This window comes from Scatophagus argus, chromosome 9 (assembly GCF_020382885.2).
Source record: "Scatophagus argus isolate fScaArg1 chromosome 9, fScaArg1.pri, whole genome shotgun sequence".
Classification (NCBI taxonomy): domain Eukaryota; kingdom Metazoa; phylum Chordata; class Actinopteri; family Scatophagidae; genus Scatophagus; species Scatophagus argus.
Window position 1 is genome coordinate 3045682 of NC_058501.1, and position 18168 is coordinate 3063849.

Genomic DNA, 18168 nt, shown 5'->3' on the forward strand with positions numbered 1-18168 from the left:
AAGGCGATGCCATCCAGACAAACAGCCCTGTGTGTTCCCACATTCACTCAGTCATTCAGACAGACCATTAACCCTCATTATCCCTCACTGATCAGCCTTTCAAATGCAGCAGAGAGAGAGCTGGGGGGGGGAAGCCGATTAGGACCATTAAAACATGACTCAGCTGTTGGAAAATCTAAGACTGTCACTTTGTCAGGGGCTGAACTTTTCTCGTCTGTTACAGTTAAGCTGAGTGATGCTGTTTTAGCACAAAATCAGACAGCAGCATGTGGTTAAGTTTGCATGAGCTTCCATCAAGACAAACTAAACTACATGCCTTAATAATCTTACCTTTTTCAGCATATTCTTCAGCAATTACTATTGGGGCCCATAGGAGATATTAGCAGTACTGAAGCTGAACTACTCACTATTATATTATATTATGTTATATTATATTAAAATATAAGGTGCAGTGCCTAGGCCTTCTGCAGAGCTTATTTAGCATCTTTCAGCTGTTTGTTTTGGATTTAGGGCCCTCAGCTTTACTGTCTGGGTTCACATCAGTATGTTTTCATAAGCTCTGTTAAACCCACTGCACACTACCTGCCCTCACAAAACAGCAGACAGACACGATTAGTAACTAGCTGGTGAACATAACATAGCATTTAGCAACTAAAGAGACATGATGTTGTCTCTGGAGTTCACGGAAACCAAAGTGGACCTTATTTATCAATTAAAACAAATAAAACTCCATTAATGCTAATGTTTCTCTGTGCCTGTATGCAGTAATATGGAAAGGATATGTGAAAGTCAAAGTGTAAAGGTTCTGTTTAGAACTTGTTGGGGGCAACAGAAGGACAGATCAAGGATCTTTCAGGATCTTCAGCCTATAATCTGTTTTAACATGAATGAAGGGGCTTTATTCATTCCCATCATACCAGTTATTTAGGTTAGTGCAGTATTAGTGGGAGGGTGGAGAGCCTGTACCGCTTGTTCTAACGTCTAGACAATGTGTTAACAATGCTGGAGGTAGAGGTAGGTGGAGATGTGTTCAGTTTGTTCACTGTGCAGGTGGCCAAATATTGATTATTACAACCTTAAACAAAGGCAGACTAGTCTGATTATAACAACCAACCGCACAGATTGGTAAATGTTTTGCATTCACTGACAGTAAACAGTAAAAGACATTCCAAACAATAATTCAGCATTTTAGCACAGGCATCTCAGAACAATGTGCAATTTATATATACAGCTAAACATTAGCTCTTATGTGCTTTTCTTTATCTGGTGTGCATTTTTTTTATTATTTCTGTTGCTCCACATTTTAAGTCTTAGTCTTCATGAAGTCCACAGCCAAGCTACCAGCGCTGTGAAGCTGTCTTACAGCACAGAACCTTATATTCACCATCTTAGCAACTGCCATTAGTTTACAGTTTTATGTGGTCATAAACCAAAGTATTGGAATAATGTACTGATGAAATTTTAGAGAAACACCAAAGTGATCAGGGTATCAGGGAACCATGGGTATCAGTGTCATATTTTGAAACAACCCATGTCTGAACATTTCACATTTCGTCAAAGTCACAGTTAGCATAATGATGTATCTAAGTGGTGATTACTGCTTCAAGGCCCGCCACAAGTGTGGGTAAAACAAAAACCAACTCTTGTCTCATTATTTTTCAAACAGTTTGGGATTTGGATGTTTGAGCTGTTAGTATGATAGGAGTCTTATCTCATGTGAGCCTTTCATAAATGAGTTGACATATATTGAAGTAGTAGAAGAAGAAGAACTTTATTTACATAGCACCTTTCAAAAACCAGACTTCCAAAGTGTTTAACAATCATTTCAAAAGAAAGACCAACAAATCATATACAAATAGAAGGCAATAATCAAAATATAAATTTTATACAACCGCTGAGATCTCCACAGAGGTTTGAAAGTTTAACGTTCACTGGACAATGTTAACGTGTTTAAGATCTCTGCTGTCTTCCTGGAGACAAGTGGTAATGAGGATGGATCGCTGTGTCACCTGCTGCAGCTCGAAATGAGCGTGTCCAGGCTCAGCTCGGGTGGGATGGTGTTCACGAAGAACACGTGCATTTGTCATTTACATGAACTTGTAGAGAACATAAAATATCAGGAGCTCATGCAAAACCTGTCAAACACCTCATTAACAGACAGACAGATGCAGTCATCATGAGGATTCATGACTTCAGGGTAGTTCCTCCTGGGCAGAGAGCCAGACGTGTGTGACATTACTGCCACCTGCTGGTCACCCAGGGTCAGAGGCTTTTCAGTTCAGTTTTCATTAGAACGCAACACGCTGGGTTGCATCATGACGCCATAGCAGATAAAAAGTGGTAACACAAGAGTGATTTCGCTCTGAAAGGATCACGTGTGGTCACTAAAACACAATTTCCTCTCAGTGATTGCAGTTAAATAGGTGTTGCCTCTTCCGCCTCCAGTCAGCTCACACATAGCCTACACAATGTTATGGACTTCAAGATTCATTTTCAAAACACCAATGACTTGACATTGAAAACAAGTTCTCAGTTGACACAGACATCTTTTAAAACATTTACTGACATGGGCAAATCTCAAGGCCATAACCACTGAGTCAACATTTAGAGGAACCAAATCTGTCAGGATCTTCATCTCCCATTAGTTTTTCAAGTTTGAATACATTTACATACCGGGTTTGATATGGACTTCATCCAGCAGCTGAGCTACAGCCTCACCACATAAACAACATAAAACTGCAGTAGCCAACACAGTTAACACTTCAAACGGTGGTACTGTAATAATAATTTGTTAAGATTGGTTATTAGTAAATTACGAATGTGTTTGCTAATTATTATTAGCTGTTGACGGCGATGCATGGTTCCTGCAGCACAGCAACTGTTTCACCTATATGTTTTATGTCAACATATTAAGGGGGTGCACCTTTTCCTTTACATAATTGTGCTTGCATATTTTCTATCTTTATTTATTAATTTATTTTTTATTTTACTTTATTATTTACTGAAATAAATGTATAAACCTAATAGAAAAAGAAAAGGCGTAAACATGTAGCTGCGTTTCATTACCTGTTAATTTTGAGCGGACGGTCGTTTGTATCTTCGGTTAAAAGCATAACTCCTCCCGCCCGGGCTGTCAAGATTACACCAAACGCGCTAACCCAAGACGCCCAGGAAGTGACAGCACATTAGATCCAGGGCAAAACAGCAACAACAGTTTATCGACAGAGGCTCAATTTAAGAAGGGCAAGTGTCGAAAAAGTGTCGACCAGCAGATATTCTTTATTTTTCAGACGCAGTCAAACTCGGTCTGCTGTTTTAATCATGGCTTCTTTTACAACCGAAAGACAAACACTGACCACTTCGGTGTTTTTTTGTGCCGTCGCAGCGTTTGTTAGCTTTGTTAGCCAAGGGGAATGCCAAACAACTCCACCACCACCGACTCGTAAGTTCAGTCTTGGTTTGAAAAGCAGTAACGGTGCAATCCTCGTTGCAATTGACAAAAGGTAGCGGGTTTTTCTGCTAATAAGAAACTTTAATGACAATTTGTAAGTAACGCGAGTTTAGTACTGTGAAGTACTAAAGTACTAAAGTGAAGTAGTATTTCCATAATACGTCACACTGTACACTGCAGCCACAGTGCTATTAATTGATTTTTCTACTTTCGAGTATCGTCAGTTCCATTTTTGGTTATCTCTCTTTTCAGACTGCTCTGCCTACAAAACCTGTGACGACTGTGTTCCACATGCCAAGGTAACGGTGCCAGGAGCAACTCGGCTGCAGTTTTTGCAGATTAGATCAGACCTTTGCTCAACCAAACTAATCTTCTAAATCGTCATTTTATTGTCCCTTGTTTGTTTAGACAGTGACACAGTCAAACCTACTGAACCTCCCACGACTTGACCTGCTTTAAAAGCCGAGTGTGCCTTTACAGATGCGCGAGAAAGCATAAATGCGCCATATTTTGTTTGATGTGACGGTTTTTCGGTGCAAATGTGAATAAAAATATAATGAGGGCAGGACACGATCTGATGACCTTGTCGTCAGCGTACACCTTTGATTTATGTAATGCTGTAACTAAAGATTTTTTTTCCCATGATTCATTCCTCTGATTGTTTCTCACATTAATAGTTTGATATGTAAAATGTTAGCCAGATTAGCTTCAGAATGTCCTAAATCCCAATTTGATGTCTTCATATTGCTTGGTGTGTATGTCAGTCAGTCTAAAATCCAAAGATGTGTTCAAGTTTATTAACACATAAGACAAAGGATCACAGCAAATCCTTAGAAATTAATGTAAAGCTAGAGTCAGAACTGATTAATTGATTAGTAAAGTAGGTGCCGATTAATTTACTATTGATCGATAAAATTGTCAGCAGGTTCATTGCAGGTTCAGATCTGGATAAGCTGAAGCATAGCATGTGGATGGTTTGATGTTTGTGTTTTATCTGCACAGTGTCTGTGGTGCCTCACCACCAACAACTGCACAGAATACCCAGTGAGCTGGTTGCTGCCTCCAGCATCAGTATGCAAGTTGTCCCAGGCCCGTTGGGGAATGTGTTGGAGTGAGTTGGTCCTGTTTCGATGCATCTGCTTTTCTCTTTCATTTGTCATGCTACAAGATTGCAATCATTCTTCCCACGGATTTCTTTCTGAAAAAAGTAAATGTTTAAAATGGTTTTACTGGATTCCATTGGAGAAGGAAACGCAAATGAATTAGTGAAGTAGGAACATGTTTCAGTAATCGGGGTATTGGGTTGCGGTGTAATGCTGGTAGTGATATCAGGAAGTTGATTTAATGGTTCAGTACTCTCAAAATATTTAATTTCCATTTCCAAATGCCAAACAAAGACCTTACACAAATACAGTAAAACCTTTATAAGGTATGTACAACAATAAGATGCCTGTAAAAAATAAAAATAAAAACAATGCAATTGCAATAGTGAGAAAAAGAAAAGATTCAGCTTTATAAGATACTGCTAGTTCAGGTGGTAAATAGCTGTGTGATATGTACAGTGTGGAGATTCTTTTAGATAAACTCTCCCGTGTTACTTAAACATTTAATTTAAACGTATAGAGGAAACAGCTGCAAATATCCATATATCTATACTATAACCAGATGAGTAAAGATGTCAGTTGGCAAATAAATTGATGAGGCCATGAGGCTGAAAGAGGTCTACATCAGTTCAACACAGAAGTTGATCGAGCGTATTTTGTGCTGCACTGACTGACTGCTCATTGGTGCATGCTGCATACTGTAGGCTATTGGTTATCTAGTCTCAGTGTTTCTGCTTTTATCTGTAGCATTTCTCACAACTCTGCTGTGAAGAATGCAGGAAGACACTGTAGTAAGGTCACATGCTTTTCTTTTTGTTCCCTCATCTGTGACGGAAAGGGCAGTATGGGGCCTGTCTGTAACTTTGTGCACCTAGGTGAAGTCAGGCTGTGCGTGTGCTAACTATATCAGTTCAGTTGTTAAAGGCATAATAAAAACAATTTATACTAAAAGTAATCTCTCTCACTCATCAACCATGACCACATCATGACCCACTACTCTGCATGGACTTTGCCTTCTGTCTCTTTTTTCTTATTTTCCCCTGTATTCTGAACATTTCTGGGCATCAACCCTTGGGCAGTGGTTTGTAGCCCCCAGCCAATAACAGCACAAAGTCATGACTCTATGAAAACGTGGCGACCAGGACACACCACAGTCTGTCTCTCTTCTGTTCTCATTTTGTCATAACGAGACACACAGACAAACAGGGCATGGAGACAAATAGTAGACAGGATGCAGCTTGCATTTGTGCTGTAACTCTCAAAAAACCTTTAGGGTTGTTTGGAGGTGTGGGGGTGTTTTTATTTGTGTTTCACAACCTAACCACTTAGAAATAATCCCAAAATACAGTCTTATTTCTCAAACTGAGCACTTTATTCTCACTGAACACCGCTCCCTCTCTGCATTCATTCTCTAATCTCCACTGCTTGCTCTAGACAGAGGTTGACAGTGGGTTATTAGTGCTTTAACTCAAGCAACAGATCTGAATACTTCCTTCACCACTGCCTAAGATCTCTGCTGCAAGGAAAGGTCCTGCACTGAAACTGTTACTTCTGTAAAAGTGTGTAAAGCATAATCAGAAAAATTTACTTAAAGTATTCAATGTAAAAGCAGGATAATGTTCCCTTTTATATATGATCTATTGTTATTTGGGTTTTTTTGACTCATGCATTCATGTAAAAGTGGGATTTTACTGCTTTTAGTTGAGGTGGCTAATTTTGATTCGAATACTACCTCCAGTGTGAAGATCTGATGCACGACAAAACATGATCATTCAGCTTCTGTGTTGCAGTGATGAAAGTTTGTAGTGATGTCAGCCTATTTCAACAGATTGCCAATAGCAGCTGAGCTCATTAACCTTATTCAACAGTGTAGAATTTATCTTGTGTTTTGATTTGTGGTAGTTTTAGAGTCTAGGAACTAAGGAACTAATTTACATCCTTTTTCTCACTGTGGTTATCTGATCATTGCTGCGAGTTCAGGTGTTTTATCACTGACTTTGTCACTGGCTTTTGATGTCTTAGTTATGTTTTCATTGGAAACAGAAGTGTAGTTCACAGCTTGATCGTTACAGTGTGATGACTTGTAGTGTTGCAGAGATGTCAGCAGATGGTGCCATTGCTGTTTCAGTTTCTATATTTCTGTATTTTAAGCGGAAGTTTCTTTGTAATATAAAATCTATATATTACATAAATGTATTGTTTGTCATCTTATGTGATTCAGTGAACTTTGAGGCCCTGATCATTTCCATGGCCGTCCTGGGAGGAATAATCCTCATCAGCATTGCTGTATGCTGCTGCTGCTGCTGCTGCAAGAAGCGTCAGTCAGGGTAAGATAAATTAGTGTAAATGTAATGTATGTTTTACTCTACAGTGTGCGTACCTGTACGCTAACTAGACTTGGACCAAAAATCATGACTTACTCAGGTAAGTTAATAATGCAGTGCAGGTAACTCCAACGCTGACTGTAGCCTTAAAAAAAATCACTCTATAGGTTAGTTAATAACTCTTTGACACAGTGTCAAACATTAAGATGCTTTGAAACTTTTTTTTTTATATATTATAAAGTGTCAAAAGTAATAAAGGCTAGGTGTTGCTGTGTGATTAGTCATTGATTTAAAAAAACAAAACACATTGTATGTGCCTGAGATTTGTTTTTTGCTCTGTTTGCTGTGGTACTTGGTGTTTTTTATTTATTCTAGTATTGGATCAAAGTTCAAAATTCTTGTATCTGATCATGATAAGCTTCTTAAAGATTTATTGTAGCGCTGTTGCAGTGGATTACATTAATGCCTAATATATCTGTAACGTCACTGTGCAGGATGGGGGCGGGGGGTATGAATTGAATTCTGGTGTATTAGTGTCATTAAAAAAATATTTGTTGAGCCAAAAAGGGTCATTGACAGTGATATTTTTGAGGCAGTTGAAACTCTCATACTGCTGCAACCCTAACACCAATACTATGAGCCTGTTGCAAAGTAACTCTGAGCTCGTAAACAAGGAAAGTGTGTCAGCCGTGTCTGTGAATCAGAAGGTCTACTTCGGTGACATTACTGCTGGGCACAAATAAAAGGAGTTCTTAATTACTCTGTGCTAAACAACTGCTGAGTGCAGTGAACCCTCTGAGTTAAGCATCCATTAATCTGGGCTACATTCACTCTTGTAGCTTCATCATTTTCACTTCCTTTAAAAGACTCTGTGTGTGTGTGTGTGTGTTTTCTGATTGTGGTAGAGTGCAATGAAAATGTCATGTCAGTCAATCAACTGCAGACTGGCCTGTCACAAAGTGACAGTCTTGTGGATATACGAATCTCGTTCATGTCTATCATCTGACAAAAAAAAAGTGGGATGAAGAGCACGCCTGGAACACACACAGACACACACCAAAGTGTCCATTTTACATTTACTGACAGGAAGTTGTATTTTCTTACCTCCTGATTGCACAGCTGCCATTAAAAGAGATCATTCCTTTATCAAAGGTGACACATCTTGCATCTATAGCAAAAGCTTTGACTTTAGTTAAGTGTGCCTGGGTTCCAGACCTTTAGCAGTAATAATACACCCAAATAATAACAGTAATATGGTGGCTACTATAGACAAGACAGACACTGCTGCTGTTTTCTGCCCCACTCTAAAAAACCTTGACGAAAACAGTGTGTTGCATGTCTATGCACCAGACGTTAAATTTTGGCAGATACCTTGGTCTGTGGTGACTGCTTAGGGAAAACTGAACCACCCTCTCTCGCTGAAATCGGTTCAAGTGGTGGCAGCGTCAGACTGAAGATTGAAACAAAATTAATCAGGCAACTTATGAACATCAATATCCCTTTTCACAGGCCACAGAGCCAATTCAGGAATCAAATACAAATCCTGCTCACAGAGAATTTGAATCAGTGTAACTTGTAAATTATTATGTTTTGTGAAAAGAATACCCCTCTAGCAATTGTGGCGGTTTGTAGGTGTACGTAATTTGTTAGATTAGGATGAATGTGTTTCTGTTGTTCTCTGGTGCTGATGCTCTGTTCATGCCTCCTTACATCTTCAGGCCTGACAGAGATGAAGAAAGATATGCCAGGAAGAGAGAGGAGATCAAACAGCGTGCAGAAGAACGGTAAGAGCTTAACTCCAGGCTTAAGTAAAAATGGGCTGAAGCTGTCAGTAACTCAAACTGTGTTTGTTTAACACATTCACTCTGCAGTAACCTTCTCGGAATTTAAGCTTTCCAGTGAAGCCAAGATTGTTCTAAGGTTTGGTTGTCTGATGCTATGTCGCTCCCATCTGGTTCAAGCGAAAACCACACAATGTAAATGTAGTAGTGCTGAGAGGTGGGTCTGGAGTCATTTTCACAATATTAGCAGGATAGTTTCAATGAAATTAATTTAGGAAGCAAAAAAATATGGAACCATGACATGTTGTGATCATATTACAGTATGATAATGCTGAAGAGTTGATAAACAGTGCTATTGAATTATAGCCCACCTTTAGAACAAAGATGTATTTGATTTCAGCTCCCAGTGCTATCGTCTTAGTGGAGTGCATACCTCTGCAGGGTTTCCCATACATTCATTTATTTTTGGCAGCCTGGCACAATATCAACATTAATTTTCCTCTCTCTCTCATCATGTCTTTCCCACTCATAAACTTTTACTTGAGCAGGTTACCCTGATATATTAATGGCCAATTAATCTTTGATGACCCCCTTTAATTTTATTATTATTATTATTATTATTTTATCCATTCATGTTAACAAAAGCATTTGCAAATAGTTACATTTCTTTGAAATTTTGCATCTTGGTGGTCTTATTCAAAAGTGGGTTGTTTTGTTTTTTTTCCAAACATGCTGCTCATTGAGGTAGATGGATTAATCTGTTTGGCCGATTAATCGACATTAAGCGGGACATTATACAAACAGTGTCGGTATTGGCTTGATCGTGGCCAGTGGCTATGCAGCCTCCATCTGTTAACATCTCAAATGGAATGACTAACTTTGAAAGAAAATAAAATAGTTCAAAAAATAAAATTTGCTTCTAGCTAGATTTTAAGAGTTAGTTTTGATTAGTTATTTACTTATTGATTACTTTTGGGTCAGATCTTCAGTTCCATATATATACATATATATATAATATGTATTCAGTTTCTAATAAAGTCAAAGATTAAATTTATTTTTTTGATGGCTATGGGGGATGTCGGTTGTTGACCTTTTCCTCCAACAAACATCACATCAATATTATATCAACCAGTTGACCTCCACCTGTTCCCCATCTGACAGACAGAAAAACAATACCAAATACGTAAGCTCTTTGGATGAGTTAATAGCAATACTGATACTAATATAAATTGGTCATTTTCATCTTAAATGACTGGATGGCACAGACTGAAAAAAAGTGCAGAATAAGAGAATGTCTTAAAGATCTAATCCTATTCTTTCAGCATGTTGCATGTTTTTTGTCTCTCGATATCCCAACTGGACCTGCAGCTGAATAGTTGATACTATCGAACAAAAAGGGCTTTTGTATGTTTGGGGTTCAAGCAACTGGTGTGTGTGTGTGTGTGTGTGTGTGTTGACATGCAACCCCAACAAGTCCATGTCCCAGAGGAGGAGCTCAATGCTCCTCCACTTGCATCCCAAAACACCAATTGGATTGTCAAGGCTGAGCAGCTGCTCTTTGGTAATGTGGTCATAAATAGAGAGGGCTACATCCTGTGGAGTACCATGCACTGTCAAAGAAACAATGTGTTATTCAGAATCATACAGCAGCATGTGTTGTAACAGTCAGTAGACCTGGAAGTCTTCCTGTTCTACACTCCATAAATGTTTCAGCCTCATCTTTCTTTTCACTGTCTGTAATCCCAGTGCATTCAGCCTCAGAGGATGGCTGGGTGAAGTGTTGGTAAGCGGTGCAGTCGTGCAGAAAGATAGCCAGTAACTGTGGCTTATTATCATGACTCGCAGTGCTGGGAACATGAGAGCTGGTTCTGTTTATGTGTGTGTGTGTGTGTTTGGGGAAAAAAGAGCCTGTGAGTTGAATTATCCAATCTCTATGAGCTTTTTCTCTCATGTGCCAAAGAATCAAGTCAGGGTTTGCTGCAGTGAGCGTGATCTCGTCTCTGAAGTCAAAGTTAGTGCAGTGACCTACATAGATGCTGTTCATGCTGGGAACAGGACATTCAGAGTAGATCGGACCCATCATGGGAAAGACTAGTGTCTCTAGACACCGCTTCCTGGCCCCTAGAGAGTCAGCTCACTGCGCTGAGCCTTCTGAGCCCGAGCCCGAGTGGGTTTACAGCCCACGAGGGAGGGACCTATACAGCTTTTTGAGTGCTTAGTGATATCATTACTTAGGATGCAGAGCGTGCAGTTGGTGCCGCTCGGGGTCTCTCATTGAAAACCGTGAAAACAAAAGACATAGTTTGCTGACATGGTGAGGCAGTGTGAGATCATGGAAGTTGTTGTTAAGCAAACAACCACCAGCACAGACGAAAATCTATCTGACGCAGCTCGGGTCACAGGTGATGTTTTAATCAGGTTACGTTTAGTCACACTGACGGACTTCCCTGCTCGCTCTCTGACTCTCTGCTGGAGCCAAATGAAACACGCCACTAACTTGAACAGATTTGCAGATCTCACTGGGTTTGGACATTGTTGGAAACATTTGGGATAATGTCAAGTGTACAGTTCAATGAAATATATAACAAAGGTCTCATTGTTGATAGTCATTTTAATGCAGAAATTTTATTTTTTTTTAGAAAAAACACAACTAAATCTTTTATTTGGTAATAGGATTTCTTAAGTTGGGCTCATGCGTCTCAAGGGTTTTAAAGGGACATACATTGAGAAAAGTTGGAGAAGAAATGAAACAAATGTGATAGAATTTGGATCATCAACACAAGTGTGTGGGAAAAGAATATGAAGAGCCTTTTGGAAGCGCTGGACCTGTTGCCTTCAGGTCTAACTCGGCGTTTCCACAGAGCAGTGCATGAAACGATTCCATCTTTTGCTCAGCCTGCCTTCTTTCCGCTTCACTTTTATCGTATTTCCTTATGTCACTTGTTGAATGCAGCCATTTTTTTTCTGTGGAAGGAGTGTGAACATGTCATTCAGTTAGTTTCACACAAGCTGGCAGCAGGGTGGGGAGGACAGATGGCAGGCAGAGCTCAGCCGCTCTGATTGCTCACAGATCACTACCTGGAAATAAAACGCTGATTGATTTACAGCAACTCTTTGTGCAGAGATGAAGTGAAGTGACGCCCCTGGAGGTCCAGAGCACAAAACCTCCTCCCAGGCCTTTGTTAGTCATCATAGTGGCTGAGTGAGGAGCTGACGGCAGGCCCGTTGCTCTCTTTGTGGATCACTGCCAGCTAAACAGTAGCACTGAAGTCAGCAGTGAGTGAAAATGTCACTCAACACCCCACAACAAGCCAGCGTTAAAATTCCATAAGATATGAGAACATGCCTTTTCGTACTTGGTTGGCTGTTATAGACGGAGAAATATTGGGAAATAAAAAAAATGTGTTTTTCATTTTTCATCCTGGATATTGCTGTACCTCGTATTGATGTTTTGTCCGGATGATACAGTAAACAAATGGAGCTGCATCATACTGATGTGCTGTATCACCCAGCACATCAATATGATATTGATAGCATAGTAAGAGACTATTATATGGGAGGCTCTCTCTCTCTTTTGTTAAACAGCTGTTGTCTTTTCCTGGTCACTTTCACGCTAGATGATAGAAAGTTTTTATTTCTTTGTAAAACCGTTCATTCACGTATGTTTTATCATATCAGCAGTTCCAACAATCATTTTCTACATTTGCTTGTACGTAGTGTATATCTTTTCAAAACCAATTAACGTATTTCCTAAATATCAACACATCATCAACATCAAGATGTTGCATGAGCAGAAAAAACTGGCCTCTTATCAGGGACACAGTGTGATTTATAAAGTAAATGTGAAAGATCACGTTAACCATACCTGTGGTGACATTTTAGCTCGAAAAATGTCAAACATTTGAAAATGCTGATCAAAATAGATAGCAGTTAATTTTCTTTTGACAGACAAATTGATTAATGAACTAATCATTGGAGTTTGACACTGAACTGCTGTTGTGGAATAACTGTGATCCTCCTTTTCTTATATATATACAGGAAGGTGGAGAGAAAGGCAAGGCATGATGAGATCCGTCGGAAGTATGGTATGTATGAACCTTTACCGTATTGCCATGCATTCAGCCTCTTTAACGACAGTCTGTGCCCGTCTGTCCTAATGATGGATACACCTGCTGCACCTGAGCTGATCAGTAAGCCGAACGCGGAGCTGCACGTAGACCGCCCCTCCTCTCTGTTATGTTCCTGTCAGCTTTGTCTCAGATGAACGTTGAATTGGTTTCAGATTTTCCAGGACATCGTAAATGACAATCATTCTCTAACCCCAGTGCCAGGAATACATTATTCAACAGTACAGTATATGGCTTGTCCTCAAGGTAATTCAGGTCGCATATAGATTACGCTCACTCCTGTCTGCTTAAATCAATTTAAGCATAATTTATTATAAGCTGGTGTCAAATGTAAATGCCCTCATGGCTGTGAGCGGGATTGTACAGGTCACTGAAGCAACAGACGAAGAACAAAGAGAGCTCTTGGTATCATAGCCCCGCAAAAAAAGATGACTTAATGCATGGGACACTGTACAAGATTACCTACTCTCCATGAGGCACCAAAATGTTTAAGCCGACATTTTAACAACTTGGATTCTTATTTTGGTCTAACGGTGTTGCTGTGGTCAGCACTGTCACCTCACAGCAAGAAGGTTCCTTCTGTGTGGAGTTTGCATGGTTCTCCCTGTGCCTGTGTGGGTTTTCTCCGGGTGCTCCGGCTTCCTCCCACAATCCCCTGCACAGATAAGGGATATAGGATATGGATAGTTTCTTATTTTCACATTATGGTAATTTTACACTCATTAAGAAAATTCTGAAGGTTTTGGAACATGGTAACAAGCTAGATTATCTAAACCAGTAGTTATTAAAAATCCTTTACCAAGATCCCGCAATCCGATAAGCATTCATATGTTTTATTACCAACAGTGTATGAAACCTATGACCAAAATTTTCAAATATTCAGTCATTGTCACTTATGGATGGAATTACGGTGAAAATGAATGATTCCCCCTTTTGCTGAGAACCCTCCCGAAGACCCCCGATAGAAAACCACAGATCTAAACCAATGTGATTGGAGGTAAAGGTGAGCCCACCCATAAGGTGCGCCTCGGCCCTTTGTGTTCTCTTTCAAACAAGTCTGGTTCATAAATAAAAAATAAAAACTTGCTGGAATTATGACCCGTGAACTTCAGTGCGGATGTGCATGAGTGAAGAAAGCTGATTTTAGCAATGCAGCAAAAAGTTTGACTGGAAGATTAAGCCTGTGATCTGCGATCCGATGTCTGTGGTCCTGCTCAGTGCTGTAAAAGAGCTGACTGAGCTGTCGTGTGATCAAACGAGAGGGGATTACTTTAAGGTGACGCTGCGTACTTTAAAACACATGCTTCTTTTTCTGCAACAGCTTGCTTGAGTAGAGCTGATTTAAGTGTTTTCGATTGGGGGTGGAAAAGAAATTAAAGCAGCGGTCCACGATGAATGAGATGAGATACATGCTCTCAGCTTAAACACTGACCTCAGTCAAATGTTGGTGAAGGGAACCTCCCTCGACAAAATTCCCCAGGTCAGAAAACCCTGTGTCATCACCGCCGCACATCTCACTTCCTCCGTGCATTACCCTGGGATGCAACCCCCGTTGTGTCCTGGCATATTTTACGCCACTGAAATAAACAACTAATTCGTGCCATTAGAAAAAAACAGAGCTAACAGAAAAATGTCTTTGTTTAAATAAGCTGGTGTCACGAATAGGTGTAGATGTATAAACGTGATAACTGTCTACCCGGTCGTGTTTCTTGCCCCCATTGGACTTCTCTGATGTCGTCATGTTCTCAGATTTCAGCAGTTAGCTTTGTGACTAGATTTTTACCGATGCCAACAGTGGTCAAAATTATATACAGCAATATATATATATATATATATATATATCTATATGTGAAAAAAGAGATTCAGGTTGAAATGAATCTTATGGTAGAATTTAACATCGGCACCTAAACATCACACAGCATTGCTGCACCATGATTTGATCAGTGTATTGACAGACTGATAAATCACTTCAAGCCCAGCGTAGAGCTGCATGACAAATAAAGTTCAGATAAAGGTGACACTGACGTTAACAAAAACAAAACATTGCCTCTGTCAGAGTTGTGATAAAGAGGGAATCATTCTTTTTTTTTTTTTTTTTTTTGCTGTTGATGTGGAAGTTGTGTGTGAGGATTTCCTTCCCATTGATTAACTCCTGATGCTCTGTGTGCTTGTGTGTGTGTGTGTGTGTGATTCCCCTGGCAGCATCAGTGAAGTAAGATGTCAGGTTATGTGGTTTTTGTGTATGGACAACATGACAGATTGATGGATGGCGGTCTGCTCCTCGGACTCTCCTCCTCTCATTAGTTTTCTTCCACGGGGACTGCAGACGAGGCTGCACTGCTTTCGTACTCCTCCTGGCCTCTTCAGTAAAACACAAGCCAGGGAGCTGCATTTCAGCTTCTGTGGGACTAAACACAAAGTCGTGTTATCTCCTTAAAGCCTTGGCTCACAGTTGCTGATGAGGATCATTGAAGGAGGCTAAGGATTCCTTGAGGGACAGAGAGGAGGTTATTCAGCAAAATGAGAAATGGTCCCGTGTCACTGTCACTTCAAATTATCCCAGTGAGGGGATCTGAATTCTGACCACAGGTTTGATCTGGGCACTGTGACTCTCAGCACAGCCTGTATGCATCACACAGTTGTACAGTTTAGGAGTAAATCAGTACAATCCTGGATAGAATAAAAGCAGCATTCTGCTTGCTGAGAATTCTTTTGCTGTTGTTTGTTTGTTTCATTCAAACAAAGACATGATGCAACAAAAGGCCCAGTGTGACTAGGCTTGCCCTCCAGATTAAAGGAATAGTCGACCATTTTGAGAGTGAGAGGGGAATTTGATGTCTTTGGGTTAAAGGGGAACTTAAAGCTTGTCACATCAAAGTCTGTTCACAGGCGATCTACTGCATACATGAAAACAAGTTGTGTGAATTCTGATCAGTGTGCTCACGTGATGTAACTTGATTCTGCGCTGGTTGGGGTCAAAGACTACAAACTGAGAAAGGAAACAGGAAAAAAAACCAAAACAAAACTAGCTCGCTCCTCATCTCTGCTGGAGGCCAGAGACTCCATGCTACGTTACCCTCCACTGTAACGCATCCAGATTTCCTGCTGAACTGCTGGTGATCACGTTGCATTGTGGGTAACGTAGGTGCCAGCTTTTGACAAGGAATAAGAATGTGTAGAATAAATAAAAGATAAAGCTGAATTTTGAGTCGATGATGAGTCCAGTGTTACAAGAGTGCGACACTGTTGGTGGAGTACTCTTAAGTGTAGAGCTGGCGTCAGGATATGATTGTTCGAGATTAGTATAAAGATTGGAAACGGCAGTGAACAGCTAACTTAGCTCTGTTCAATGACATGGAAAAATGACACCCACCAACACTTAAGGCACGGTCATACTATGTCTGGTTTGCTAAATCTGTTTAACGGAAATGAACAAAAAATGAGGGGGAGTTATATACTGGGGCCGTTTCCTGCTATTTCTCTTGCTTTCAGTCTTTATGCTACGCTAGCACGGTCGCGCCACAGACGTGACGCTGATATCCGTCTTCTCATCTCATCCATGGGACGAAAGCAGATGTTCATTTTCAAATGTGTTGAACAAGTCCTAAGTTGTTCCACAGCAGACACTACTGTCTGACATCAGCAGTTAGTCTAAATGAGTCTAACCTCCCCATGCTGACATCTCATGGTCTCATGCTCAGGTTTCCTCCAGCTCATTGAACTTGTTGGAGGATGTCCGTGTCTAATGACCAGTTTATGGTTTAGAAATCCTCAAATTCTCTCGGGCTTTGGTAGTCCTTCGGTCCGGTTGCTGTTTTGACAGCAGCAGTGTTTCTGGTTTGCTTGACTCGCAGTTAACTGTTTAGTCATCATGGACTGCAATAACACAAATAAGACAAAGCTACAGTGAGTATATACATACACACACACATCTGTGGCTTGATGTGTTTAAATTTCTCTCTTTCATACAACTTTGGATTTGTTGTTCACAATACTGTAGCTCAAAGAAAGAACACTCCATGAATCACTTATTTTTACTTCAGCCCTGAAGCCAACAAAGAAGTACACGTTCATGTTTTACTCTGAGAGCAACATTAATGAAAAATATCTTTCCACTGAAGGAGTTTTGTAAAATCGGAGGAAATTTCCCCCAGTGATGTCATCAGGGTTACCTCGGTTTGGCTTGCAGAGTCTCACGGTGTGCATTTTAAAAGACGTGGGGAGGTTCCAATGAAAGAAGTACATCATTGACCTAGTGTTTTATGAAGCTTGATTCAGGTAAAAGTCAGGATATCACAACCATGATGTTGTAGGTGAAGAGTCATTCTGAGAGATGTAGAAAGAAATTGTGGTAGAATTGGATAAATTCAACAATTTCAGTCATGCACTGAGTACATCTCAACAATGTAAAGAATATCTCTGGTGGATTTTCCATTTAACTTAAGTATGCCCTTGAACTGTATTATCCAATGTACATCTCAGAGGCCCTACTACAGAGATCCATGGAAAAAGTAGCAAATCTAAGCAGAAGAGCACAACCCATCATGAGCCACAGTGAGCTTCTGTGTTTTCATTCTGTCTCCGTCTTTCCTCTGTGCAGGTCTGATCGGTGACAGTGACCACCCATACAGCAAGTTCGAGAACGAGTAAAGCAGCCGCACTGGAGGAGTTCCACAGGAAGCGTGTTGAGCTGCTCTTACGTTTTAGCTTGGAGTGATGCCTGCTTCTCGTATAAACCGCAACACTGCAGGATTATCCAATTCAGACAAAAATCACCACATTACACTTTTCAAATAACAACAAATCTGATTACAGAAAATTCAATTTTTTTTATTTTTTTTTTGCCTCCCGATTCTTGACATGAATGTTGAACCTTGTTTTAAAACTTCTTGCCAAGTTCTTTGGTCTTTTTGAAATTTCATTGTATGAATTGTTGCTTTTAAATGTTGTAGTTTCATGTCAGTTTTTGCACTTTGTACATACAGTACTGATTTTAGCAATACGAGATGATGATTGTACGGCTTGTGTTTTGACACATGAATAAAAATCTTCTCTTTTAACAGTGAGGTTTTGTTCATTTATATTGTAGGTAAAAATAGTTTTGTTTTGCAGTAACGCTGGCTGTTTGCAGGGTATCTACAAAGTTTTGAGAGGTTTTGGAGCTTTTCAGTGCAGAAAACCACTGACCACTGAATGCAGCAGCAGTGTACAGGCCCGGAAACTCATAATGACACAGCACAAGACACTGAGAACAAACAGTTCATCAGCTTCTGCCCTCACGCCTGTGGACCTACTGACGGCATCTCAATTAAGCTGTTAGAGGAACTTTAAAAGTGCTGTTTAGTTGCTGAAATGTAAATTTTTACGATTAGGCTATCTACA

General features: G+C 40.1%; 1 protein-coding gene across 1 annotated transcript; it reads left to right on the forward strand.

Moving 5' to 3' along the window:
- Positions 1-3162: 3162 nt before the first annotated feature.
- LOC124064909 (pituitary tumor-transforming gene 1 protein-interacting protein) lies at positions 3163-17846 on the forward strand. The gene is made up of 7 exons (XM_046399771.1): positions 3163-3442; positions 3704-3750; positions 4454-4562; positions 6776-6881; positions 8597-8662; positions 12698-12744; positions 17387-17846. Exons 1-7 carry the CDS (start codon positions 3322-3324, stop codon positions 17434-17436), a joined length of 546 nt encoding a protein of 181 aa, XP_046255727.1. The 5' UTR covers positions 3163-3321; the 3' UTR covers positions 17437-17846.
- Positions 17847-18168: the final 322 nt, after the last annotated feature.